General features: G+C 30.7%; 4 protein-coding genes across 4 annotated transcripts; 3 read left to right on the top strand and 1 right to left on the bottom strand.

Moving 5' to 3' along the window:
• Nucleotides 1–1,296: 1,296 nt before the first annotated feature.
• LOC123918778 (40S ribosomal protein S14) lies at nt 1,297–3,286 on the top strand. Its single transcript, XM_045970925.1, has 6 exons — nt 1,297–1,454; nt 1,611–1,733; nt 1,828–1,873; nt 2,458–2,543; nt 2,664–2,793; nt 3,010–3,286. The coding sequence occupies exons 1-6, from the start codon at nt 1,452–1,454 to the stop codon at nt 3,075–3,077; spliced, it is 456 nt and encodes a 151-aa protein (XP_045826881.1). The 5' UTR covers nt 1,297–1,451; the 3' UTR covers nt 3,078–3,286.
• A 2,782-nt stretch (nt 3,287–6,068) lies between these two features.
• LOC123918777 (DNA-directed RNA polymerase II subunit RPB7) lies at nt 6,069–9,642 on the top strand. The gene is made up of 7 exons (XM_045970924.1): nt 6,069–6,246; nt 6,402–6,544; nt 6,975–7,140; nt 7,251–7,301; nt 7,766–7,831; nt 7,952–8,020; nt 9,366–9,642. Exons 2-7 carry the CDS (start codon nt 6,429–6,431, stop codon nt 9,426–9,428), a joined length of 531 nt encoding a protein of 176 aa, XP_045826880.1. The 5' UTR covers nt 6,069–6,246; nt 6,402–6,428; the 3' UTR covers nt 9,429–9,642.
• Nucleotides 9,643–10,575: 933 nt separating this feature from the next.
• On the bottom strand, nt 10,576–15,623 carry LOC123918776 (pre-rRNA-processing protein esf1). The gene is made up of 7 exons (XM_045970923.1): nt 14,821–15,623; nt 14,455–14,526; nt 14,091–14,317; nt 13,422–13,584; nt 13,221–13,349; nt 11,492–12,180; nt 10,576–11,105 (listed from the first exon to the last, which is right to left on the bottom strand). The coding sequence occupies exons 1-7, from the start codon at nt 15,448–15,450 to the stop codon at nt 10,802–10,804; spliced, it is 2,214 nt and encodes a 737-aa protein (XP_045826879.1). The 5' UTR covers nt 15,451–15,623; the 3' UTR covers nt 10,576–10,801.
• Nucleotides 15,624–17,778: 2,155 nt separating this feature from the next.
• On the top strand, nt 17,779–20,922 carry LOC123918775. The gene is made up of 5 exons (XM_045970922.1): nt 17,779–18,307; nt 18,882–19,031; nt 19,702–19,773; nt 20,294–20,428; nt 20,515–20,922. Exons 1-5 carry the CDS (start codon nt 17,831–17,833, stop codon nt 20,593–20,595), a joined length of 915 nt encoding a protein of 304 aa, XP_045826878.1. The 5' UTR covers nt 17,779–17,830; the 3' UTR covers nt 20,596–20,922.
• The last annotated feature ends 5,627 nt before the right edge of the window (nt 20,923–26,549 follow it).

The raw sequence follows: 26,549 nt of genomic DNA, 5'->3' as shown, positions 1-26,549 counted from the left end.
TACAAATATTAGATGGGCATAAACTTATTTTAATAATATTGTATATAGTTAGATGATATATATTTTTATTTTTGTAGTAGCAATGAACTTTGTAATTTTGCACAGTTGTCTTTTATTTTTAAGAATGTATGCAATAAAGATTAAATGAAAGAAAAGATCAAAATACAAAATAAAATATGAAAAGAAATAAGAGATAAATAAAATAATTATGCATGTAGTGTTAAAAAAAACTAAGTAGAATGAATTATAATATATTGACGGTGTTATGCATATAATAATTGGTTGTGGGTTTTTTTGTGATTGATATGCATGACTCCAATAGTCATATTTAATACACGAGAATGAGTGAATTGTGTATGATTTATTAATGTTAAAATTTTAATTTTTGAATTTAAATTTGATAATTGATTTGTGGTGTCATGGGATCTGACTCCTCTAAAGTGAGTGATTCACTTTAGAATGCAAATTAAGTAGCATCGACCGTTAATTAATAAATTAAATGTGGATATTATAGATACATCATACCAAATCATGAAATTGTTACGACCATAACCCTTGATTTACTCCCTTTACACTTTATTCACTTTAGATGATCTAAATTGGTTATAACACATATAATTAATTTGTGGTATTTTTTGCGATTGATATGAATGACTCCAAAAGTCGTTTAACACATGAAAATTATGGAAACAAATTGTGTATTACTTATCTAATATTTGTAAAGTAAACAATTGAATGTTATATTATCTGTTTTTCATAATTTAATTTTTTTGTGTTGCTAAATTGTACTTTTAACCCCTAAATTTCAGAAACATGCGATTTTTACCTCATAATTTTCAAAATAACACTTCTGGCCCCTTATATTTGTACCCTTTTGAAAAATGTCAATTTTAAACAAGTCAAAACTTCTGTGACAAGCACTTAAGTTTTAAAGTAATATTATAGGAGGCAAAAAATGCATTTTAGCCTTTTTTTATATTATATATAGGAATATGGTAGATGACGTTCAACAATTCTCTTCACTTATTTAAAAAAAAAATTTAAAATTTTGCTCATTTAAATTTCTAAAAAAAAAAACACATACACGCAAGAGTTGTTGGTTGGGTTAAAAAATTTATTCTTAGAAATTGGTTACATGTATTTATTTTTCAAGATTTTTTACACGCAAGAGTTTAAAATCCAAACACGTTATAATAAAGGTTATTTTCGAGTTTAAAAAGGATGTGCGATATGTTTGATGGTGGGAATGAAAAGAAACACACTTTGATCTAAGTCCACGGTCTCGGCCCGGTATCATAAGGCCCAATCCAATATCAAATTTCACAAAACCCTAATAATAATAAAATTCTTCTCCCATATAAACCAAAAATAACATTGAAGCTTTGAACTCTGCCAAGAAGAAAAAGGTGCACGCAAGCCGTCATCGTCCAAACAACCCTAGAGCTTCAACAATGGTATGTTCACTCCTTCAACCTTGATCTGTAATAATTTAGGATTTTCGATTTCGATTTGCTTAGTTGATTTAACATCAGAATTGATTTTCCTTTGTTATTGAAACTGTTTTAGCTAAGATCTGATAGTTAATCATGTTTTGGTTGATGTAATTGTAGTCGTCGAAGAGAAAGGTTAGAGAGCCTAAAGAAGAGACTGTGACTCTTGGTCCTGCTGTTAAAGATGGAGAACACGTTTTTGGTGTTGCTCGTATCTTTGCTTCATTCAACGATACCTTCATTGTGAGTGTTCTTAGCTAATTTTGTTTTATCTAATTCGTATTTAATTTGTGGTTTTTGATTTCTTGTTGTAATTGGATGAGTTTGTTTATTTCAGCACGTCACTGATTTGTCTGGGAGAGAAACACTTGTCCGAATTACTGGTAAGTGTGTTTTTCTCTGATCTATATAGTTATTATTAAGTTTGCTTTGTAATTTATGTGCATTTGTTGTCGAATGTGGAAATTGGTTTTTATATTATGTATCATCAGATTTTTATGTTTTTTATATGAATTTGTAACTATGTTTTTATTTTATGACTTTCTAGTTCCTACCAATTCTAAACTTAAGGTTCAGCCTGAAATTGAAGACTTTGACCTTATTATGATAAATAGCTTAATTTGCAATTTATAGCATAATATGAACTTACGTCTAAGGTTTTTTTTATAACAGAAGATGAAGTTAAATTTTTTTCAATTTTTCATACATGTTATTTTCATAAGCAATATTGGAGAGAAAATTAGCAAAGACCAGCTTATGAACGACGTCTTGAGCTTTTTTCTTATGTTTTCCAAGTCTCACAAGATTTATTCTGGTAGACAACCTCATGTTATCCAATCCAAACTGGACCCTTGCTGCCTTTTACGATTTTGCTTTACTTTCTCGATGGCTCTGATAATCAAAATGTACAAAACCTTGGTTTCTGTTAAGTAGTTAAATGCATTCCTAAGTATATCTTTTTTTTCAGGTGGAATGAAGGTGAAAGCTGATAGAGATGAATCATCTCCATATGCTGCTATGCTTGCTGCACAAGATGTCGCTACCAGATGCAAGGTAATTGGATTTATTTGTATCTTGTTATTCATGTGCTTTTCTGTCCCCAGTAGCAATTTTTATTTCAAGGCATTTATCATTTACTGTCAACATTTATTGATTCTGTGTATTCTGGAACAGGAATTAGGCATAACTGCTCTTCATATCAAGCTCCGTGCAACCGGAGGAAACAAGACCAAAACTCCAGGCCCTGGGGCTCAGGCTGCTCTCCGTGCTTTGGCACGTTCAGGAATGAAAATTGGTCGCATAGGTATTTCTCTTAACCAGTTTTTATGTTGTATCCTGGTAAACTTGTTTTCTTTATGTTTTAAGTTGTGGAAATGGTCTATTATTTTTCTGTGCTGTTTATATTTGTGTTGCGTATGTGTGTGTAAATCTTTTGTATATTTTTGACAATGAATTTATCGTTTTTTTAATGTCCATTCATTATATATAATAAAGAATTTGTTTTGTTTTAAATTTGCAGAGGATGTGACCCCAATTCCTTCAGACAGTACTCGCAGAAAGAGTGGTAGAAGAGGTAGAAGGCTCTGAGTTTGCTATGGTATTATGGATGGGAGCTACTTTTCTTATTTTGGTCGCTGTTTTGTTTCATTCCAGACTGTATTCTCTCGTATTTAAACTTAGATTAAAATCAGTTTTGCTACTTAATTGTATTTCTTGTTTCTGAGTTGGCCTAATATTCTACCTAAGTTTATTTACATCTAGTTAAGAGTCCAATGAAATTTTATCATGTTCTGTGATTTTTCATGTTTCCACCTGTCTGCTATCATATTATTGCGCTCAAAAGTTTATAATTCTATTAGTGATTTCAAAATTTTATATAATATATTTCAAAAGTGCAGTGTCTAAAATATCAAAATAATATGTACTCGGGCAATGCTTTAAACACGAAAGTGTGTGCCCTCTTATCCCATGTTTGAGTTGTCCACCAAACATTGTATATAAAATTTGTTCATAGATTTATCAAACGAATTCATAGATTAGATCAGATTAGATTGATTAGTATTTTAAAATGTTTCTTTACTTTGTTATTGATTTATTTACCAATGTTGTGAAATACCAATAGTTGAACTAGGTAGGAGATATAACTATGATTAGTTATGTTAGAATTTGTTATTTTTTCATGGGTATGTTAAAGGGTGCTTTTGGGATGATTGTTAAAGAAATAAAAATAAAATAAAAATTTAATAGGTAAATAATTCTTTTTTTAATTTTTTTAAGGTATCAAATGCATTTTTTTTAAGATTATATACAAATATCCGTCGAACTATTTGTCTAGTGTATATGATACAATATTATTAAAATAAGTTTACCTACACAATTATTGGTACTTGATTGGATTGAACTTTGTAATTTTGCACAGTTGTCTTTTATTTGTAAGAATGTATGCAAAAAAGATTAAAGAAAAGAAAAGATCAAAATACAAAATAAAATATGAAAAGAAATAAGAGATAAAGAAAATAATTATGCATGTAGTATTAAGAAAAACAAAGGAGAATGAATTATAGGTACATGTTAAGATATACTAAAATAGAAATTTATCATTTAATGATATAAGAAATTTAATGCTTCAAAAGTCAAAATGCACAAATTAGCATTTAATAATTTCTATTTTTGCTTCCTTAACATGTGCCTTAAGTGCAAAAGTTAACATTCTCCATGAATTATAATATATTGACGGTGTTATGCATATAATAATTGGTGTGTTTTTTTGTGATTGATATGCAAGACTTCAATAGTCATATTTAATACACGAGAATGAGTAAATTGTGTATGATTTATTAATGTTAAAATTTTAATTTGTGGTGTTTTTTGCGATTGATATGGATGACTCCAAGAGTCATTTATCACATGAAAATTATGGAAACAAATTGTGTATTACTTATCTAATATTTGTAAAGTAAACAATTGAATGTTATATTATTTGTTTTTTCATCATATAATATTTTTGTGTTGCTAAATTGTACTTTTGACCCCTAAATTTCATAAACTTGCGATTTTTATCTCATAATTTTCAAAATAACACTTCTGACCCTTGTGTTTGTCCCCTTTTGAAAAATGTCAATTTTAACCAAGTCAACACTTATCTGACAAGCAGTTAAGTTTTAAAGTAATATTATAGGAGGCAAAAAATGCATTTTAGCCTTTTTTATATTATATATAGGAATATGGTAGATGACGTTGGTATTCTTAAATATCCTTTGATATCCACAATTCTCTTCACTTAATTAAAAAAAATTTAAAATTTTGCACATTTAAATTTCTAAAAAAAAACCACACAATGGAGAGCAATAGTTGTTGGTTGGGTTCAAAATTTTCCATTAAAAGGAAACAAAAGAGAGAATTTTCTACAAAAGAGAAAGCGAGATTTACTAAATATCCAAATCAATCACGGCTAAAATTATTTCCTCTCACACTCACATAAGAGATACCTTTCTCAAAAGAGACGAATTAAAATCGAATCCAGAACCTTGATTAAGTTAAAAGATACCTACATCATGTTTTTAGGTTTTATAGTAATATATTTTATAAATAAAGAAGAATATATATTTGAATAGCAAAAAAAATAAATATATATTTCAACTTAAAAGAGGAAAGAAATTTTTTTTACTCAAAATAAAATAAATTGGGGTTCAAACTATGATGCATGGGTACTCCATTTTAGACAGAGTACTGATATCGGGTAACGGTACGTGTACGGTACTCCCCCGATATGCACCGATGCCGTATCTCGTTTTTTTTTGCAATGGGTATGCGAGTGGTACAACTGTTGTACGCGCGTGGTACATCAATCCAAATATACACGGTTTTTTTTCTTCTTTTTCTTTTATTAGTTTTTTTTATAGGAAGATTTAAGTTTTTTATTTATTTATAATATAAAAATAGCAACTATTGCTAAAAAACAATAACAAAGTAGCCGCCCTAATTATTCACTCATTCGTTGAAAAGGAATATACTCAGAGATGAAGATCTAATTTTTATTCATACTAATTTTCGTCTTCTCTCAAGAAAGATAAATAATAATACTTATAATGAAAATGTGGGATATTCGTAGAGATGAATGTGATTTATTTAATATATAATTGATATTTTTGAAATTGCTAGTATTTCTTTCGGTGAACCTAACTAGAAGTCGCTTTTTTTAGTGATGACGGAGAGAAAAATAATTGACTATTTTTGAGCTAATTATTTTTAATTTCATATTTTGATGTTTCGAACAATTTAAATTACTTTTAAAATGTGGTGTGATATTTTTTATGTTTAGTTATTTGTTTTAACAACATAATTTTATTATTTGATATATATAATTATATTAATAGAAAAATTATAGGCATGTCAAAAAAAATTATAGGACGTACCCGCACCCGACCCGGCTAACATAAGGTTCAAATGAGGTGAACGATGAAAGCTTTAAAAAACCACGTACACAAAACCCAAAAAATAGATGTTTGAACCGGGTTGAACCTGACAAAATCGAATGAACCACAAAATCGGATCCTGATAAATAAACCTCCCAGTACAATTCAATTCAATTGAATTCAATAAAAGAACATTTTAATTTCTATTTTCCTGAAAACCTTAATTGTTGAAAAGAAAAATACCTAATTCTTCTCTCTTTCTCGTGCGATTGCTTCTACAATCACAGTGTTCATTCTTCTCCCTTCGCAGTTCTTAACTTCAGAGTTCACTCACAACACAGGTTCTCTCTCTCTCTCTAACTTCAATTATCGATTCAATTTTCATCGGAAACTTGTGATTTTTTTTTTTGTTTATTCTTCATTCACTAGTTCGCAGTTCTCGCTTTGTTACAACATAATTTGACTGTATTATTATTATGGTATTATTTGAATCTAGGTTAGTTGAAAAGGTAGAAATAAGAAAATGTTTTTCCACATTGTGTTGGAGCGAAACATGCAACTTCATCCACGCTACTTTGGACGTAATCTTCGCGATAATCTTGTTTCCAAGCTAATGAAAGATGTCGAAGGCACTTGCAGGTGATAATTTCAGTCTGTTATTGGTTATATATGTAAAAATAATACTCCCTCCGTCCCTTAATATAAGCCCCTTTGCAATTTTTCCCCCTTATTAAGAAAAGTTGGTGGTGTAATAAATGTGTTTTTGGGTATTATAATTACTATATTGTTCTTTGTGAAAAAGATGTATTTGTAGTTAACTTTACTATTTCAATGCAAAGTAGGGTTATATTTGGAAAAGTAATAATAAATGTGTCTAGGGAATTGAAAATGAGCTTATATTTAGGGACAAATTTTTTCCTTGAAAGGGTGCTTATAATTAGGGACGGAGGGAGTACTTGATAACTTTGTAGTCACATTTGATTGTAATAGTATGCATAATTTAGTTCAATCTGGTTGTGTTTTTGGCCTTTGGAGTGATGCAACTTTTGGATTTTTAACTATTATGCAGTGGCCGACATGGATTTGTGGTGGCAGTGACAGGAATTGAAAACATCGGGAAAGGGTTAATTCGTGATGGGACTGGGTTTGTGACTTTTCCGGTGAAGTACCAATGTGTTGTGTTTAGACCATTTAAGGGAGAGATTTTAGAAGCTGTTGTTACTATGGTGAACAAGGTTTATACAATTTCTTTCTCTTTACATATTATTCTTTAGTAGCGTTATGTAGAAGTCTAACTATACTGCGTGGATAAAGTGGTTCATATTGTCGAGTGTTCTTTGTACAGATGGGATTTTTTGCTGAAGCTGGACCGGTTCAAATCTTTGTTTCCAATCATGTAAGGTCTTTTATAACCTTTCAGAAAAGGCCTCTATCATCTTCATGTTATATACTTATACCTAAGATATTGCTATTATTGTTCCTTCATTTTAAACTCTAAAATTATGTTTCCCATTTATTTATCATTCTTAAATTGAGGAATAAAAGAGATGACCTTTCTTAAGTTATTCTTTTATATATTGAAATACTAAGTGCTGTCCAAAATCTTGCAGTCAAGTTGCATAAGCACTTGTGTTCTTCTGAATAGTGGAAAAGTGATAATAGTCATCGACTTCTTGCTTTATCATATTGACTATATAGTATATACACTACGGATCAATATTGCTATGTTAGGAAAAAAAGGCTAATTTACAATCTTTGAATCGTGAGCTGAGTCTAGTCTTCCCTTGGTATCTTATTTCCCCTTTATTACTATTTTCTGATATATTTTTGTCTTGACGAGATCCGTTTTTCTCCTTTCAGCTGATTCCGGATGATATGGAATTCCAGTCTGGAGACATGCCTAACTATACTACTTCAGATGGATCAGTATGTAATTTATAATAACTTCTCATTGGAAAAGAAGAGAGCAAATTGTTTTTCAGGGGTTCATTATCATGTGTTTTCTTCTATGTTTTTGACATTGATCATTTGTTTTTTTTTTTCCAGGTGAAAATCCAGAAAGATAGTGAAGTGAGACTGAAGATAATTGGGACTCGAGTGGATGCCACTGAAATTGTAAGTCCTTATATATATTGCATCTTTTACTTTGCTTTTATCAATGCTGTTAAGATCCATCAGCTTTATGCAATTATACTTTAAGAAATTCAAGTTAATAGGATATGAAAGCTTTTAATAGCACTATGGCAGATATAGCTTTGGTTTCTTGCATGTCTGTTTACTATTACAAATTCTAGAGAACGGCCATAGTTTATGATAGTTTTATTTTTTAGCTCGTGATGATAGGGGCCCTTGGGCCTTATGACATGGATGGTCCAATTATAAAAGCAAACATGAACAGGCCCACTACATAATAGGTATACATGGTAAGGGAAAGAGTGGAAGTTAGTTATGAGGGCTGAAGGGTCCCTACATTCAAGGAAGGTTGGTGTTTTGAAGGAGGGAGAGTCTAGGTCGAGGGTATTCACGATTATGCTATTGAGTTGGTTAGGAGAGAATATCTCTCTGGTTAGGATTCACTTACTCTGGATGTACTTTTGCTTTCATTGTAGAGCTAGATCGCATTTCCTTCTATGAAATAATACACTGTTTCATTGCTCATAACTGTCAGTTTCTATAAGCTCATATAAATCATAGGCTCAGCAGTAGTAGTTTGTACATATCATACAAGTGGATAAATTAATGCTTGCGTTTTACCACTGTGTTGGTTAATCTTTTATCATCATACAAGTAACCCATGTCAACTGTGATCAACATGGAATATGAAAGTGACTACCAAGTATGTTACTAGCTATCGTGAGGGAGTGGTAAAACTTACCTTACACTTTTGTGGTTGCAAGAATCATTAGATTCATTACAGCCCCATGCTGCAATTTTACTTTATTAGTAAGATGTAGAACACACATGATCTCAAATAGTTTCAGTTACTTTATGCCCGGGAATGGTTATTATTCTACCACTTTGTTGATGTTACATGTTTGATTGTTGTTTGTATTTCCTGACATGATTATCTTGTATGCCGGTGTGTGTAGCATGTCTTAAATGACTCGTGTAAGATGTCTTAATTACCTCATGATACCAATATCATTGCAGCCAAGTGACAGTTTTAGCATGTGATAATGTTCTTTTTCTCACCATTTCTTGATGAGAATCAAGTTTTAATACTCATTCGCATGTTTTTTTTAGTCACATGCACATGTTAAACCTATAAATGCTTCCGTTCCCCTCACTCGTAGTGCTATAACATGTATAAGATGAACGCTGATTGCTGGAACTCTACAGTTTTAAGAACTATTAAATTATCTTACCTTCGGTCTTTGGATATGAATATTTATCATGTTTTAGGGTTTTAATATCTTCTATAACTCATTTATTTAACATCACATATTACCCCTTTTTGCAGTTCTGCATAGGTACCATAAAAGATGATTTCTTGGGAGTAATCAACGACCCTACAACAGTTTAAATGCACCTTCATGTACCCTTCTATCGTATAGTTTGCATGGCATGGATTGTTTAACCTTAAATCTCAGATATCATGTTGATGTGATTGTCCCTTAACTTCGAGAGTTGACAGAATTAGTTGATGCAACAAATTCTCTTAATGATTACAATTGGTGTATTAATATTTTGTATCTGTCAACTACCTTTATATTGCACCCAAAATTAGTTTCCCTTCATATTGCCGAAGTTAGTTTTGGCTTCCAAAACAATAGCAACATTTACACTGTCCTCCTTTACTAAAATAACATCAACATTTGTTTTTAAAAAATTGCAAGAGAATTTTACTTAAAATAGTTTTTGCAAAATAAGTTGTGATCCCTAAACAATATATATATATTTTTTTTCTTTTATAGGCAATTTTTGTTTGTTTTTGTTTTTAGTCATCGATTTAGTTTTAACCAGTGTAATGCTTGATTCATATTAAATCACTTTTGCAATAATATATAAATATTTCTCACTCTACTAAAACAAACCATAAAATACTCTCAAAGCTATTTTCTTTCAAAAATAAAAATTATTCCAATACTTTTTTTTTTTATCTTAACCTTCTCATTCTTAGGAGTTAGGAGAAATAGACTATAGTAAATCAGAGATCTTAACCTTCTCATTCTGAGGAGCTAGGAGAAATAGAATATAGTAAAATAGTAAATCAGAGATTTCCAAATTTGTAGAAGCTAAGATTTTAAAATGAGATTTTTTTGTGTCCCTGTGCTTCTCGCACACATTTTTTTGGCATCCCTTTGCTTCGCGTGCACCCTCATAGTTTTTAATTTTACTCTTCCGCCACTTAAGTAGTAGATATTATAAAAATGAGAAATTTTGATATTTTTTTTTGAAATCCACCAAGTAGCAAATTGGTCGATGGTCAAGTATTTTAAATCAGACCTGTCAAATGGTCAATTTTAACTGGTCATTTGTGCCACCATAACATGACACTGGGATCAGCAAAAATTCTATAAAAACCCTCCTGGCCTCTTCTCTTCACCTCTCCTCCACTGATGTATAACTTGGCTTTGGGATTTTACCATTTTTGAATGAATTCAAACTTTTACACAAAAATAAAATAAAATAAAATTGTGGAGGCTCCTCACTTATTTCCCAATGAGAAGTTATATAAAAATATAAATCATAAAACAAAAAATATCCAAACCTAGTATACAACAAAAAATTTAATAAGCCTTGTGTGAATAAGAAAGTTTTTTACAAAAAGATTAAACTAGTTGAGCCTCAATATAACCAATATCAACCATATGCATACTTTTCCCTCCGCAGTAACAACTTCACAGGTTCCTTGGTCTCTAGCATTCCATAGTAGATTGGTAACAAGGTTGAAACCTAGTGCCTCCTTTTCTCCTTACCTCTAAATTGTGATTTTCCATCTTTCTTTGTCTTGCCATCAGAGGATAACTGGATTTGCTTTGATTTCATCTTAATCGATTTAACCATAGATGATAACTCAAATTTATCTTTCTTTGACTTCAAATCATCTAACCCTTCTTCCTCGCCCTTCTGCACCACGCCAGAACCATCAGAAGACAACTGTGTTCTGCTAGGAAACTTTACTTGCTCCTTTTCTGTCGATAATTCCACACGACCCTTCTGCTGCTTCTGTGCCAGCTGCCTGGCATACACTGCGCTCCTGCAATCATTCACAAATATATTTTGAAAAACAGCATATACAAGCTCTTCTTGAATAGCAGGAAGTACAATTATGTAGAGATCAAGACCATTTCCAATCATAGCTATCATAACAAATGTCACCTTTGAGTTAGACAAGATAATATTATCAGGCCATAAAAACATCACAACTTGCAAGTTTTTATTTAGTTAAGTTTTGTTGCCAACTTTATGTAACTTTAATAGTTGCAACATATCTATCATGCAAATAATTTATTCTAATATTTGACAACAATATCCCAAATTTAACCCATTGGAGGGAAATAGTGATGATGAAAAAAGCAAAAGAACTTCATACTGTTTATCTGCTATATACAATAAATTGTTTGTCTATATGTCATGAAGTACCTTTTAAATTGTGGATCAGTGGGATCAATAGCAAAGTCAGATGAGAAAATAGATGCAAAACGTGGATCATCAAATGCACTGTTTGGTATTTTCCCCTCATCAACAGCACTCTCCATCTTTTTACCCTTGCCTTTTTTAAACTTCAGATTATATCCCTTGAGACCAGTATCTGTCCCTTTGTCATCAGCAAGCAATAGTTCAAGCTCTTCTTTGCTGACTTGGTCTACCCCATCCATATCTTCGAGCTTGTGATCTTTGTCATTTTTACTTTTTGTCTTCTTTTTCTTAGTATCAGGTTCCTCATCAATGAAGAAGTCATCCACATCTTTAGTAGTTTCTTGATCAGTATTATTGATATCATCATCATCTGATGATGATGAATACTTTGATTTATTTTTCCTGGCTTTCTTTTTCTCACGTTTTTTCCTAAGACATTCTTCCCAATATGTTCTGGATTCTTTATCCTTCTTTTCCATAATATGTTTGCTTATATCTTCCAAACCTGTATTGAAGGTCACCTCCATATCTTGCACATCATTGTCTTCATCATCTTCATCCGAATTATTGTTGAGCAAGGAAAGATACTTGGCCTTTTTATTAGCCCGATCATCAGTCTCATTGTTATCCTCACTGTCATCACTTTCACTCTCATCAGAAGCCATTAATTCATTCATTTCCAACTGAGCCAACTGTAACAATGGAAAGGAAAAGAAAAAACTTAAAGCTCAGTACAAAGAGCTTATTACAATTTACAAAGCAAATTGCATGAAATAAATGTTATAAATTCATTACATGAAGAATGGAAATGACTAAATAAATAAAAAAAGATGGAACTACTCAGAGGTTCCAAACTAACACCACAGAAGATTTTTTTCCATGTGAGAAATTTATCGAAGATATGTGATAAAAACAAAAAAGGTAAAATCAAACTAGAAAAATAGAAAGAAAAAAAAAAGAATATAAAAAATCATATTCAAATCACTTCAATTCTTCTATTTCCATGTAAAAATGAGGTCTAACGAATTGATTTAGATTCATTCGATCCATAGGGGATAATAATGAATAAAAGAAAGAAAGGCCTTTCAAAAAAATCGAGAAAAAGGGACTGGTGGAGGGGGTCATATATATATATATATATATATATATATATATATATATATATATATATATATATATATATATATATATATATAATCTAATCGTTATAAGACAATTCTTTCTTTTTTTGGGGGTTCAAAGAATGATTCTCGAATCCGATTGAATCTAAGATACAACTAATTGGTTTACGCTATGGAACAAACACACGTATATGTCATAGTAGATATTCATTAGTTATAGATGACTATTTATCTAAATTAGTCCTGCTACTACTCTAAATTTATATATATATATATATATATATATATATATATATATATATATATATATATATAAAATCTAATCGTTATAAGACAATTCTTTCTTTTTTTGGGGGTTCAAAGAATGATTCTCGAATCCGATTGAATCTAAGATACAACTAATTGGTTTACGCTATGGAACAAACACACGTATATGTCATAGTAGATATTCATTAGTTATAGATGACTATTTATCTAAATTAGTCCTGCTACTACTCTAAATTTAGGTGGGGATTCAAAAAAAAAGATACCTCTTGTAATTGTGAATTGAATGTTGAATGACTATAAAAAGAAAGAACAGTATACAATAGGTTAAGACAAAGTATGCTGACCTGCTCATCATTGAATTTCCGCTTCAAGATATTTGCTCGAAGAGGTTCATCCTCATCCCAAGTAAGTTCAACTTTACTGTGCTGAAGTGCCCGAGAATAGAAATCTTTGTTCTCATAGTTTGCAGGTATCTAAGAAGCGAAATGGGTCAATATCTTCCTATTACTATTATAATAATGCATAAATACAGCATATCTAAATACCTCTGACGCAACATCCTTAGGTGGCTGTTTGATTTCCATATCGTCCGGAATAAACCTCAAGTCAAGTGGATTAGATGAGTGTTCAAACTCCACACCATCATTTTCTTTGTAAATGTGATCTGCTGTGGCACTTGAGTCACATTCGACCAAAGCAAAATAGTACCTGGAGAGCCAGATACAGAATCGAGTTATGTGATGGTAAAACAGGAAAAAGGAGATAGGCACATCACATAGTAAACATGGAATAACAATAATGTGAGTGACACATGATACATGAGTCTTGACTAGTACCATACGAATGAATAGTAATGAGTGTTTCACTGTTTCTCGTGTGTTTCGGGGAGTCTATTAATCTCTATAAACAAAGCATACATGACATTACAACATTGTTGGCCACACTGACCTGTCCTAGATTGTAAGAAAAGAGGATAACAAAGGTTAGGAGGTAACAAAAACAAATTTAAATCTTTACACATTAAATTTACCGGTTAACAACATCAGCATGCACTATAATTATTAAATAATAAATTTAATTATTAAATGACGAGAAGCAGTAGCACTATAATTTAAAATCATGCTTGATTCTAGCTGAAAGTAAATTTGACAACTTAATCTGTATTCCATTCAAGCCAACATATCACAACCGGAATCAGTTTAAAATTTATTTACCGCATCCTGCTCTTCTCATATGCACGCAGCTTCTCATTGTCAGCATCACTGTCATTGTTCTCTTCTTCATCAGTTGTTTCATTTTCACCATCAAAATAACCAACAGGTCCTTTAACTTCCTCCTCTGTCATACGTTGGATGCCAAACTCAGTTGGATAAATAGTTACCGATTTGATCAGTCCACTAGGTGGGGCTAATGAGCTAAATAATACATACAAGTCCACAGCCTACAACCCAAAAAACACAAACAACATTTTAACCAACAAAAAATCTTCCAACTCCAAATAAACGAAACAATTAAACTAAATATTTCTCATATTAAAAATATACCACAACAAAACCACATTATGCTTCGAATACGCACCTTGACATATCTCCAGTCCATATTAACAACAGCAAGCCGATGAGTTTCTTTCTCAATCTCTACTATCTCTTCCTGTCCATAAAATAATAATAATAATCACAACAATATATTAATAATACTAAAAGTTTGATGGGCATATACTGTAAAACATGTTCAGGGAGAGATCAATTTAAAATTGCTTTTACATTGTCGGTGCATATCCTTTAATGAAAAAAATAGTGAATTTTCATTGGATGTCAGTGCAAAATTGCTTTACACCGACGGTGCATATCCTTCAAATCCTAACACTAATATAAATTGAACAAGAAACCGATCAGAATTCTGATAAACATATGAGAATATTCCAAACAAAATGCAGAAATGTACCTGCATTTCAGGTTCATCCTCTTCATAATCTTCCTCATCTACACCTTCATCCGAATCCGTATCCGTGCCCGTATCTGCACTTTTATCTGCATCAGAATCTATAGCATCATGTTCCGATTCACTTCCCTCTTCAGACTCCTCAATTCCACTATCAACCTCCGGTTTCGCATTATCAACTTCCACCAATCCCTCTTCATCTTCTTCACCAGTATCCTCGTCGCTACTTTGTTCTACTTTCTTTTTCTTTTTCCCTATCATTTTATCTTCTTCTTCTTCATCGATTTTGTAGTAATGGCGAAGAGAATGTTGTTGTGAATTAGCTTTATCTTTAGGTCTACCTCTCTTATCAACAGGTGCAGAAGAAGACGAAAAACTCTTATGAGTAAACATACGGTTGAATCGTGAATCGATTGCAACCTTTGTTTGATGCTTTGGAGCTTCTCGAAAACGAGGATCAGTGTGAACCGTTGAAAATCGAGGATCGTCGATAATCTTGTCGTTACTGTTTGATGATGATTTATTATCCTTTTGCTTACTCTTACCATTGTTGTTCTTGACCTTCAACTTCTTATTCTTCTTCTTCCCGTTGTCGTCGTTGTGCTTCTTCTTGTTTGAATTTTTGGATCCCATTGCGGCGGCGCTGTAGAGCGAAACGGAGGAATCACGGTGGTGGGAAGTGGAACTCTGGTTTGTTGCAACGCAATTCAAGGATTGTGTTTGTTTTAGGGTTTTACTTTTTTTTTAAAATTTTTTTATAAGAAGGGTTTTGCTTAATTGCTACTGAAATAAAAATTTGATTTATTTTTGTCTGATGAATGATGATGGGCTTCTTAAGAAGGAAATCAATTGGGCTTGTGTTGTGGGATTAGAAGAAAAATTCTCTTCCCACGGTTTCTTTTTCTCCCCCATGAAATTCCATTTTTGTTCTTGCGTAAAAACTTTGGAACGCATTTTACGAAACTTTTTTACCGTTAAAAATAATATTTGAACTAGGAAAACTTCGAAAAATACGTTTCGATTTTTTTTCCGAAAGGGTAAAAATGAAATTTCAAGGGTAGAAAAGAAACGTGTGGGGTTTACTACTTAATTAGCAAACACCCCCTATTCATAAATTTTTTAGGATTTTAGACCGTTCGCTACTTAACTAGCTAACACCCCCACATACATGAAATTTTCAGGATTTTACACGGTTCACTATTTAAGTAGAGAACTATAATTGAGTTCGCTACTTAACTAGCTAACACCCCCTATTTATGAATTTTCAGACTTTACACCTAGAATAAAAAAATTGTCTCCGTAAAATAAGTTTCATGCATTTTCTAGAAGGTGGACATGTAAAATATTAAGAATTTCATGTACATGGGATGTTAGTTAGTTAAGTAACTGACACAGTTCTATACTTAAATAGAGAGCGATGTAAAGTGCTGAAAATCTCATGTATAGAATCTGATGTCTACTAGTCACTATGTGTTTAATATTATTCATGTGTTTGATGAGGACCTAAGCTAATAAGTAGGAAAGCAACAAAATAGAAATTCAAGTTATGACCTTAGGATAACTAACTGTTAGGTTAAATGTTTTCAATTTGGTCCAAGAGTTGTAATAATTTAGTGTTTTTTTAAAAAACTTTATTTATTTATTTCTTTGGTTCAAAAAAAAAAAACTTTATTTATTTTTTGGAAAATTATTAGTAGTATATAATCCCACTCATGGGCCTTGCCTAGGTGAGCTTCTTATTAATAGTCATGTAAGTGCTTATTTGAACTAAAAGTTTGAAATGAATAGAATCGTTCTCTAATGAAAATAGCAAGTGAATTCTTTGAGATATTGAATTAGAATTTGTTTGAATTTTATCAATAACTTTCTTATCATTGTGGTGAGTATTACTCATCTAATCATCTTCTTAGTTGTGATTCTCCATATTCTCAAATCCTATTTCATTTGTTTGTTTCTTATTTTTCTTTTCATTTGCTACTTTATTTTATTTGAAATAATCACTCTACTGATCTGTCACTTGATCCATGCAGAATCTTAATTTTCTTCTCTTTTCCTTTTACTTTTCCCTTTAATTTGTCACAAAGAAGAATAACTATTCAGTACTTCAATCGACAGAAAAACAAAAACAAATGTATGTCCTATAAATATAAACATAATTAAGTATTCTGAATTCTGATTCAAGTCTTGATATATAGGGAAAGAATTCAAATTTTAGACAGGAACTCCACATTTATTCCTTTTAGGATGACCCTCATTTAGAGCATCTCCATAACTCCATTGTCGTTTTTAAGCAACCTATTTGAATTTGGTACACTATTAACAAATAGTCTCTATAACGTTACGTCATATTTATACAACTCATATGCATTTTACTTCAATAGATAAAGAAATAAAAATAAAGTATCTTATATTAATAATGATATTATACCTTATTTAAACAACTTCTACAATTTTTATGCTATCCAATTTGACGACGTCATCAAATTCCTCCGAAGAAGAGAAAACAATAAAGAATCATTCTATTAAAAACTCAATTAGATATCTTCATCGGAGATAAACTTACTAATTTAATATATCTCTTTGTTTTAAGCATGGTTGTATCTCCTTGTATATATATGTATTTTTTTATCAGGCGAAATCAAATCTGATACTCTAAAATTTACAATACTCACACACTCTGCGCATCAACCACTTGCGTTAAACCTTAGAGAGGTCCGTTAAACATAGATTAGAAACACTATAAGGTGGGGTTAGTAAAAGCTTTTTCACAAATGTGTTACACGTTTGTACCATTCTAGAGTGAATGTGAAACTAATTATAATTGCAGCTTTCTTTTAAAGCAAGAAATAAAAAATGATACTTGACTTCAACCCTTCATCTAAAATATTCATTTCATTCTCACTCATTTTGGAATATCATAATTTATAAATAAATACTAGTACATACACTTGTGATTGAAAATATAATATTGCTGACTACTTAGCCTTTAATTTGTCCCCTACATTTTTCCTAGATGGAACTTAATGCTATTCACCTTAACTCTTCTCCAATTCCTAGTCTTTCATATTCTTCCAAAAGATATGAAAATGCAATTACAAGAGGAAGCAAATTTAATCTCAAATTTAACCATACCACTTATTTTCATCCTCAATTTACCACAAGCCACAAAGATGCACGTTCAATTAGTCACGTTAATTGCATGATTAACAACTTCTCTGTGCCTAATTCCAAGAATAGTGAAGGAAGTGATAATAAAATTTTGAGAGGAATCAATGGAACTTCTCTAGTTTTGGGTTGCATTCTTGGAATATTTAATTTTAGTAGCATGATGATGAATTCTAAATTCAATATGGCTTATGCTGCTCATTTTCCTCCTCCTCCAAAAATGATATTAGTTGGAGGAGAAATTTCATTTGATTCAATGTGGAAAACGATTAATGCTGATGCAATGGAATCAGATCCTGGCGAGGATTCACCCGATAATAAGAAGGTAAATTTATAGTAAATGTTTCTATAGTTTTCAAGAATTTCGTTTTTAGTCTTTATGATTTTTTTTTTCTATCACAACTTTTGATCGTTATTTTTAATCAAACTTTTGTATATTTTTTCATTTTTGAATAGTTTTTTGTATTCTTAATGTTTATAATATTATAAGAACATCTCCGATACAAATTTAATTTTTTTTAACATAAGATGAACCATTTATGAATTTTTATGTGCAAAAAACTAAAAAATTCATATTCAATTCATCTCTTGTTAAAAAAATTTAAATTTTTACAAAATAAATTCATGTAATTTGTAATGTACTAAACATGACCGCAAACAAAACTTAAAATTTCGAATGATATGCATGAGTTGAATGAAAAGTATGGACCAAAAATCATGACAGAAAATATTTAGGGATCAAAAGGTGCGAAAAAAATCTTACTAAAAACAAAATTCTGAAAAATTATTGGGATAATTTACTTATTTAACCCTTTTTTAAATTATTGTTAATAGCGGTGACAGTAATGACTATGTTACATTAATTCCTTTTATTTTTGGTGGAATTACATTTGTCTCAGATGCATGCTTTATATTTAAGAAAATGTGGGAAGAAGCATGCAATAGAGAATATGGTGAAAGAATTAAAAGAGGACTACAAGAAATATAAGGATGATCCAGACACAGAATACTACGTGCGAAAAGCATTGATTGAACTTCTCTTGATTCAGGTACATAGATCTTCCATCATTCACTATTTACAATGAAACTTTTTCTTTTCTTTTTATGAAAAAATTTAAGAGGAAGGGATAATGTCTTAGTCTAAGAGAGAGAATACCTAACGCTCTTAAAGTCTAAAATATGTCTTCTTACCATTGGATCAATCATTTAAAGCTTATTATGGATTTTATGGATGATCCAATTCAATTAGGTTGCAAAGTACAATGCTTATTTTGATTTTTAAAATACGGTGCTCTTAAATGTGCTATGTATTGGGTCACTAGTCGAGTGTAGCAGGAGACCATCTACATTAGACTTAAGAATAATTATATAAGAGAATTTGACATTTTAACCCAAAATCTTAAGACATTAGATTTATGAGTTCTCTCACTTATAAAATGTTCAACCTTCATTTTTCTAAATAATATGAGACATAATTCACCTCACAATTATCACAATACTATGTAGTTTAGTGTATGCATTGAAAAATTCTAAAGGTTGTTGTAGCCATTAGTGATTGTAGTGTTGTTTACTTTTTAGGTATTGCCGTGTAAGTTAAATCAGTTTGCTCAGATGATTAGGAGGAAGTTCGAAATGATGAAAATGTATACCAAAGAATGGCTTTGGATTAAATGGATCTTAAAGTAATCATATCTATACTATTTTTTCTTAATTTTGCAGGGAAATTTTGATGATGTCCGTACCCTACTTGACCAAGAAATTGATAATCACTTACGCAAACACTCTAAAATGGTAGGTCAATTTTTTATTTAAATTATCTTCTTTTTCTCTTATTCTCTCTCGTGCTTGTAATAGACCGACACAGAAACAATTGTTTATTACTTTTTTTTATTGTGTATAAAGTTCACTAAAATTGTTGTGTTCATCTCTTTTTCAAAGTTAATCAATGCATTGTAATCAAGATATTTATTAGGGTTTCATTTCCGAAAAAAACAAGAGGGTTAACACACAAAAAAAAAAGTAGAAGGAAGAGGGATTTTGATTCTCTACATTCAAAAATCCTACAGTCAGCTAGTATTTTTACACAAAATGCAAGTGAATAGAGGTGAATTTATGATTTTTAAAGGTAGAAAATCCAAATTCGAAGGAAGAGTGAAAATTATGAGGAAAAGAAATTTACAAGTACCTTATGTTGCATTTTATCAAAATAAAATTATAAAAACAAAAGAGTAGTCATTTTTCTTATTCCCTCCCCCAACATGTTTTTCTTATTATTTGATTAATTTTCACAATATCTATATCTATGGTACAGCCTTTTCTTGGCTCAATGAAAAAGGAAAATTTTGAGAAAAAGATTGACAAACTGTACAAGATTTATGATAAGATCGACGAGGACGGTCCTGAAAAACAATCTAAACAATCTATAGCAGACATTTTTCTATTCGAGGTTGGTCACCCATTTCATCGTACTAATTCTTTTTATGTAAAAATAATTTGATTTAAATGTTGACACCAAGTTAATTATGAATGCAGGCCATTTTACACACCAAGTTAAGAGATAAAGAAGCAGCGAAGTGGTGGGAAGCATTCGCAAAAACACTAGTAACTGAGTAGTCCCATTTCCAACGGAATACTATCTATCTATGCCTCTATGGAGTTATATTCATTTCTTCTTTTATTCTTATCAACAAAAAATACTTTATTCAATTCTACCATTTATTCTTAAACATAAGGTGTAATCATGAACAGAGACTGTGTGTTGATGATCTCTAGGGTGTGTTAAGTAAGTTCAATAAGCTAGCTTATAGCTTATTGGACTAGCTTATAAATTTGTTTGATAAAAATTGACGCATTTGGTAATAAGCTTATCTAATTAGCTTATAGCGTTTTTTGAGATGCTATTTCAAGTGGCGTATGAATTTATATCTTATAGTTTTTTACATTTTATTTCATTTTTATCCTTATTATTTTCATTTATTATTTCTTAATTTTTAAAAAATATAACAACTACCCAACCAAATATTTTTATGTCATTTTGTATTTACAACAATTAAATTTTCCGAACACTTTTATTCCATTATAGCTTTTCAGCTATAAACTAGTTTTCCAGCTATCAACTAGCGTATATCTTATTTTTACCAAACAGTGTCCTAGAATGATTGTTGTCTAATTTATTTTTCCAGTTTAGACCCTCTTTAATTTTATTTTAAAAAAGACAAGAAAAAGAAGAGTTTCTTGAATTTATGGCTCTTATGTATTCTCTTCATTAATACTTATTATAAGAACTTTTTAAATAAAATGGCCACTAAATATAAGTACTCTCTTAAATTAGTTGTTATATTTATTATTATTTTTTAGTATTTTTAAATTAATATTAGTAACTTATCTTGGAAGATAAAAATTCAATACTGGATGTACTTCTATACAAAAATAACAATATAGTGATATTCGATACTATTAGTAAAGTCCCGTAAACACAATTCAGATGATTAAAATATTATAGTGATATTTGATACACTATATAGTCTAAGTTCGAATCCATGATTTTTCATTTCTCAACACTTATCGAGTGTATGTGAGTATATTTTGTTGATAATTTCTTAAGAAAAATTGCATAAACCACAACATAAACATGTATATAATGTGGAGCCAAAGAAACAACACCAAACAAAAAAAGGTATGTTATTCCAACACAAATTTGAGACACAAAATTGACACATCTCTCTTTCCACTCACAAAGCACGCAAAACGAGGAATGTAAAAAATATTTAAAAAACAAAAAAAAAATATATTTATTGTATTTTTGTCAAATAAATGTGTTTACCTAACATTTTCCAAAAAAAAAATAAAAATGAGCGGCTTAAACATATAGTCATAATATGTCCCCTGCATGTCCACGTGTGTGTACATACACCACAATTACCTACATGAAATTTCTCTTATATAGCTTCACCACTCATTGGGATATTTGATTTAACTGAATTAAGGAAAAAGACCTCTAACAAGTGACACATACATAAATGGTTGAGAAGTCAAATCCAAAAAAAATCGAATCGGACCAACATAATAGATGCAAATGGTAGATATTTGGACCTCTTAACCATTTAGTTCTAAGTTTGATTCACGGTTGATGCATGCATATGAAGAAACATTTGTTAGGATATGTCAACTATTTAAATAAATCTCAGTTGCAGTTGCGCGTGGATGATATCTTTAATTTTTTTTAAAAAAATATTGAGTGAGACATTTGCATTCAAATGCAATGCAATCCTGAAAAGAAAAGAAAAGAAAAGAAAAGAAAAGAGAGGAATCAAGTCCCACATTGTATCCTATATAATTAATGTAGTATAGTATTCTGTTGTTCCTTCCATTCCTAAACAACAAGGGCCATTAATTGCCAAGCCTAATATATAGGTCAAAATATAGTCTTAGTTGTCGAATGGTGAGTGGTTTTTAAGGTCTCAAAAAATGACATAAAATTTTATAGATTCTAAGTAACTTCAAATTGATAGGCACTTTCTTGTTTGTGTGATTCCCTTTAAATTTCGTTAGTATATACATCAATAATTATTGTTCTTATTAGTTCATGTCATAGAGGACAAGCACCCTAAGAATTGATTCATGTGGACACTGATGATAATTAGCCAACCGCTGAATGAGACATCAGTCATTAAAACATAAAACATCTTAGTAAACATCTTATTAGCCAAAATACAATGTATATTGTTTCTGAATGGACAGCAGATCAATTCATCATGAACTCGAGTCGAAGGTCTAACTTGTTGGAGAGTCGGGGAAGTTTGGCAGAAACATCAGACCAAATGTTGCAGGATTATAAAAGAGGGAGACACCACATCTCCATCCAAAACCTCAAGGTAGTATTAGATTAATCGGTCACCTCTCTTATAAATCCAACATTCTTTTCATTCTTAGTCGATGTGGAATTTAACAGCTCAAACTTGAAACCCAACAAAAACAATCACTTAAATATTGGTTCAAATGTCTAACCCTCCAAGATAGATGTGTACTCTTCTCTCAATAGCAAAGAGAGTTTTAGAAAATGGAATTGAGCTCAAAGTGAAGAGATCACTTTCAAATCATAAGTTGTAGGGTATGGCTCAATATATGTTGTAGACATGATTGCAGTACTTAAATACAAAATTGTACTATGTAAATTATAAGTTTGATAAATAGAAATGCAATATAGTTGCTCTGCACTTTGGTACATCTGTCTCTAGTTATAAAACTCTTATAAAACATCTTATTTTCAACTTTTTTTTCCCACTATTATAAGAGTATATCCAAATCTTAAGTCCAAATTCTTGTGACCATAGAAGAATTTATTGCCATTGCATACTTCAAAAGGAAGTATGCCCGATAGAAATTCATCTTCCAATTCCTCCCAAAGTGGTCAAAACTCGCATATTCTTTAAGAAGAGGTCTGTTACATCAACGTCTCCTTTTTGCTATGGATCAGTGTTTAAAATTAACGCAACATTAATATATAATGATCAATATTCTTGTCAAAGTAGAGACTATCAAATTCAAAATATTCATGTCAAAGTAGAGAATATCATCAATATTCTTTTTCTTCAAATTTGACTTTTCCATGTAGAAAAAACATAGGAATAAAGTTTACTTTGATCTCGTAGGAATCTTGTTGGATTGACTGCATTTTATCTTTAGCAAAATACTCATATATAGACCGAATCTCTATAATAAATACTAATAGTACTACCCCTCAACTCAACATCACCCTAAGACATGGTACGTGCCGCCACAAATGTTTAGAAAGTGATAAGAATAGATTTTGTAAAGAGTGGCTTCAACACATAAGAACAAACTCACTCTATAGAAATACACGTCTTAGGACCACTTTACCGATATAATAGTTTCTATTCACACATTGCTTATTCCACCATCCTTTTCTTCAACACCTCAATGAAAGGGTCAAGAAACTAATAATCATTTCATTAATTCTTATTTTATTTTAAACATATGTACATTTGCTAGAATTATAATTTACCTAATTTTTCAATTATTGAGGGAGTTGTCAAGCTAGTTTTGTTTGTATTAGCAGGATATTTTTGTATTGAATTATTTTCGACTTTCGAACATATGATTTGGTAGGTCTTCTGCAATTCGTCATAGAAGGTGGGTAGTTAATCTTTGCTATAATATTGGGTCAAAATATTATTAGTTGTAAGGATTAGAATATTCCTTGTACTCACGATAAGAAAAATTTTGTTTATAAAAAAAGTGCATTTGATGTTTTATATCTGATAAAAAATAAATGAACACAAATAATGTGAAACTGCTTTATATTACAATGTTATGTTAATTTTTTCTCTTTTGCTAGGACTTGAATCTTGGACCTCCTGCTCCTTAACCCTTAGCAGTTAGCTCAACTAACTTCCAGTTGAGCTACTTATCCCAACCCTGAAACTACTTTGTATAACATCGGTTGTTTCATTGGTGTCGTAAAAGTTGTGTGTAAATAACATGACTCTTTATATTATTACTTTTGCTAAAGATATAATTAATTGGTAATTAAGAAGATTAGCTAGTAGTTAGTTGATGCCTATATATAGGCTTTGCAAGGAATAATAGACTTACATCACGATATCTTTTTCTTCCTCATTCTAATTTTGGTTTTCGTATCACGAATCTTGGTTCGCGCTTTATGGCATTTCCACTGATATAATCTTTTATAGTCACTTCTTCTCATTTGTAATTTTTTTCCTTTACATTTTTGAGCTTTACTCTACTTTTTTTCATATGGATGTCATGTGTGTACTCCCTAGTTAATATAGTACTTAATATAAACAAACACCAGAAGCATAATGTTCTCGTTGAAAATTGAATGCCACCCCTTACCTTGTCATTGAAATTAACCGAACTGAACCTGGAAAAATAGGAAAGATTGTCTAAGTTCATTGAAGTTGCTTTTTGAACAGTATTTACTTTTACATATTAAAAATTAAAATGATTCACCACATGATTTTATTTTTTTTGGAATTAATTAGTTGTTTGGGATTGGATTTTGGACTAGCTAGTTCAAATCCAATACCGAAATTGGATCCCCTGTTGCCTATTTTGTTCTTCGATTCATGCTGCCCTTCTCCAATGTCCGATAGTCAAGAAAAACAGTTTTAAAGAGAGAGAAAAAAATATGAATGGACGGTTAAGATTAATATAGCACATACAACGAAAGAGAATGAGTTGGAGAGGATCTAGATCCTCCAATACCACCTCATTTGAGCTATATAAGTCATAAACCATCCCCTATCAAGATATGTCTTATTCTACATATATGTTGCCTTATTCTCATAGACGAATTAAGTTAGAAGGGGACCAACATAAGTCACGACATCCTCCAAAAAAAAAATTTAATTGTAATTTTGGTCCCATATCTATTTTTTTTGGACTAAAGTCCCAGATTTTTTTTTCTTTCAAACTTACAAAAATTGTCCCTTTTTTTAAATGGAACTTTTTAGGAATTTATTTTTACATTTATTGTAATTTTGGTCTCAACGCATATTTAATCCCAAAAAAATGGTGGTAAATTATGCGCGACACATATATAAGGTATCAAACAAATTATGATTGAAGTGAGGGCCCTTGTCCACAATGTCTTGATCGTGGGTCCGTCTCTAAGTACATCTCACTATCGGTCATCATCCCTACCATAAATTTCAACGAAATTATGAAGCATTTCTTTCCATCGATCTACCATCACCGTAAAATATTTGATAATCTCTAAGACCTGATCCGAACATTATAGTACAAGTTTGTCAGCTCAAATAAAATCACATAAGTTCTCATTCAAGAGTTTTTATATTACGACATTTATAATATTCAATCCAATATTTTAAAATCCCACAGATGAAACCTCCTATGATGATTCAATCAATTCAACCACAATTAAATGACAACTTTTAAAAAAAAAGCATTTAAAAAGGTTTGAGAAAAAAATAACCTTTGAACCAACCTCAGTTGAACCGGTTCACTCCGATTCAATTTAATTCAACCACATACTAGTACCTAGTTAGTAGTATTTTAAAATTGTCTGATTTTATATGTGCCTTTAAAATCAGACACGTAGAATAAGTGGTGAGAGATTTTAATAGTATGTTATAAGTCTTGAAATCGATCACTAGGTCATTGTAAACAAAAAAAAAAAAAGTTTATCTGATTCTCAATTTAACCAGTCAAAAGCTTATAAGACTCTTTCCTTATTCTTAACACACTCCCCTCACACTTAAAACTAAACATATGGTCCAAGTCTAACCTACCTTAAATAAACCTTAATATCATTTTAAACACTTAAGTCTAACTCAACTATAAAAAATAAGTTTTATTATATAATTGATTCAAACTTTATTTTTTCTTACAAAACAATTATTCAAACTTAAAAACCTCAAAATAAGTAGAAAGAGACTCCTATAAAAAATATAATTTTTTTGAGAGAGAACATAAAAATAAAATTAATAAAAAAAACATTTATTATATTTAAATGTGTGAGTGAGTACATAGTATAAATGCCACCACCATGACAGTCATAGCCA

The sequence above is a fragment of the Trifolium pratense genome, linkage group LG3, assembly GCF_020283565.1.
Source record: "Trifolium pratense cultivar HEN17-A07 linkage group LG3, ARS_RC_1.1, whole genome shotgun sequence".
Taxonomy (NCBI): Eukaryota; Viridiplantae; Streptophyta; class Magnoliopsida; order Fabales; family Fabaceae; genus Trifolium; species Trifolium pratense.
Note: the sequence above shows the minus strand (reverse complement) of the source record. Positions and strands in the feature narration are given on the sequence as shown.

Coding starts and splice junctions, on each gene's coding strand:
- LOC123918776 (XM_045970923.1), bottom strand. CDS start 15,450: ATGGGATCCAAAAATTCAAACAAGAAGAAGCACAACGACGACAACGGG. Junction 14,318..14,454: donor TGGACTGGAGATATGTCAAG/GTGCGTATTCGA, acceptor TTTGGGTTGTAG/GCTGTGGACTTGTATGTATT. Junction 11,106..11,491: donor ACTGATCCACAATTTAAAAG/GTACTTCATGAC, acceptor GAATGATTGCAG/GAGCGCAGTGTATGCCAGGC.
- LOC123918775 (XM_045970922.1), top strand. CDS start 17,831: ATGGAACTTAATGCTATTCACCTTAACTCTTCTCCAATTCCTAGTCTT. Junction 18,308..18,881: donor ATTCACCCGATAATAAGAAG/GTAAATTTATAG, acceptor CATTTGTCTCAG/ATGCATGCTTTATATTTAAG. Junction 19,032..19,701: donor TTGAACTTCTCTTGATTCAG/GTACATAGATCT, acceptor TTAATTTTGCAG/GGAAATTTTGATGATGTCCG.
- LOC123918778 (XM_045970925.1), top strand. Junction 1,874..2,457: donor AACACTTGTCCGAATTACTG/GTAAGTGTGTTT, acceptor CTTTTTTTTCAG/GTGGAATGAAGGTGAAAGCT. Junction 2,544..2,663: donor ATGTCGCTACCAGATGCAAG/GTAATTGGATTT, acceptor ATTCTGGAACAG/GAATTAGGCATAACTGCTCT.
- LOC123918777 (XM_045970924.1), top strand. CDS start 6,429: ATGTTTTTCCACATTGTGTTGGAGCGAAACATGCAACTTCATCCACGC. Junction 6,545..6,974: donor GATGTCGAAGGCACTTGCAG/GTGATAATTTCA, acceptor ACTATTATGCAG/TGGCCGACATGGATTTGTGG. Junction 8,021..9,365: donor GAGTGGATGCCACTGAAATT/GTAAGTCCTTAT, acceptor CCCTTTTTGCAG/TTCTGCATAGGTACCATAAA.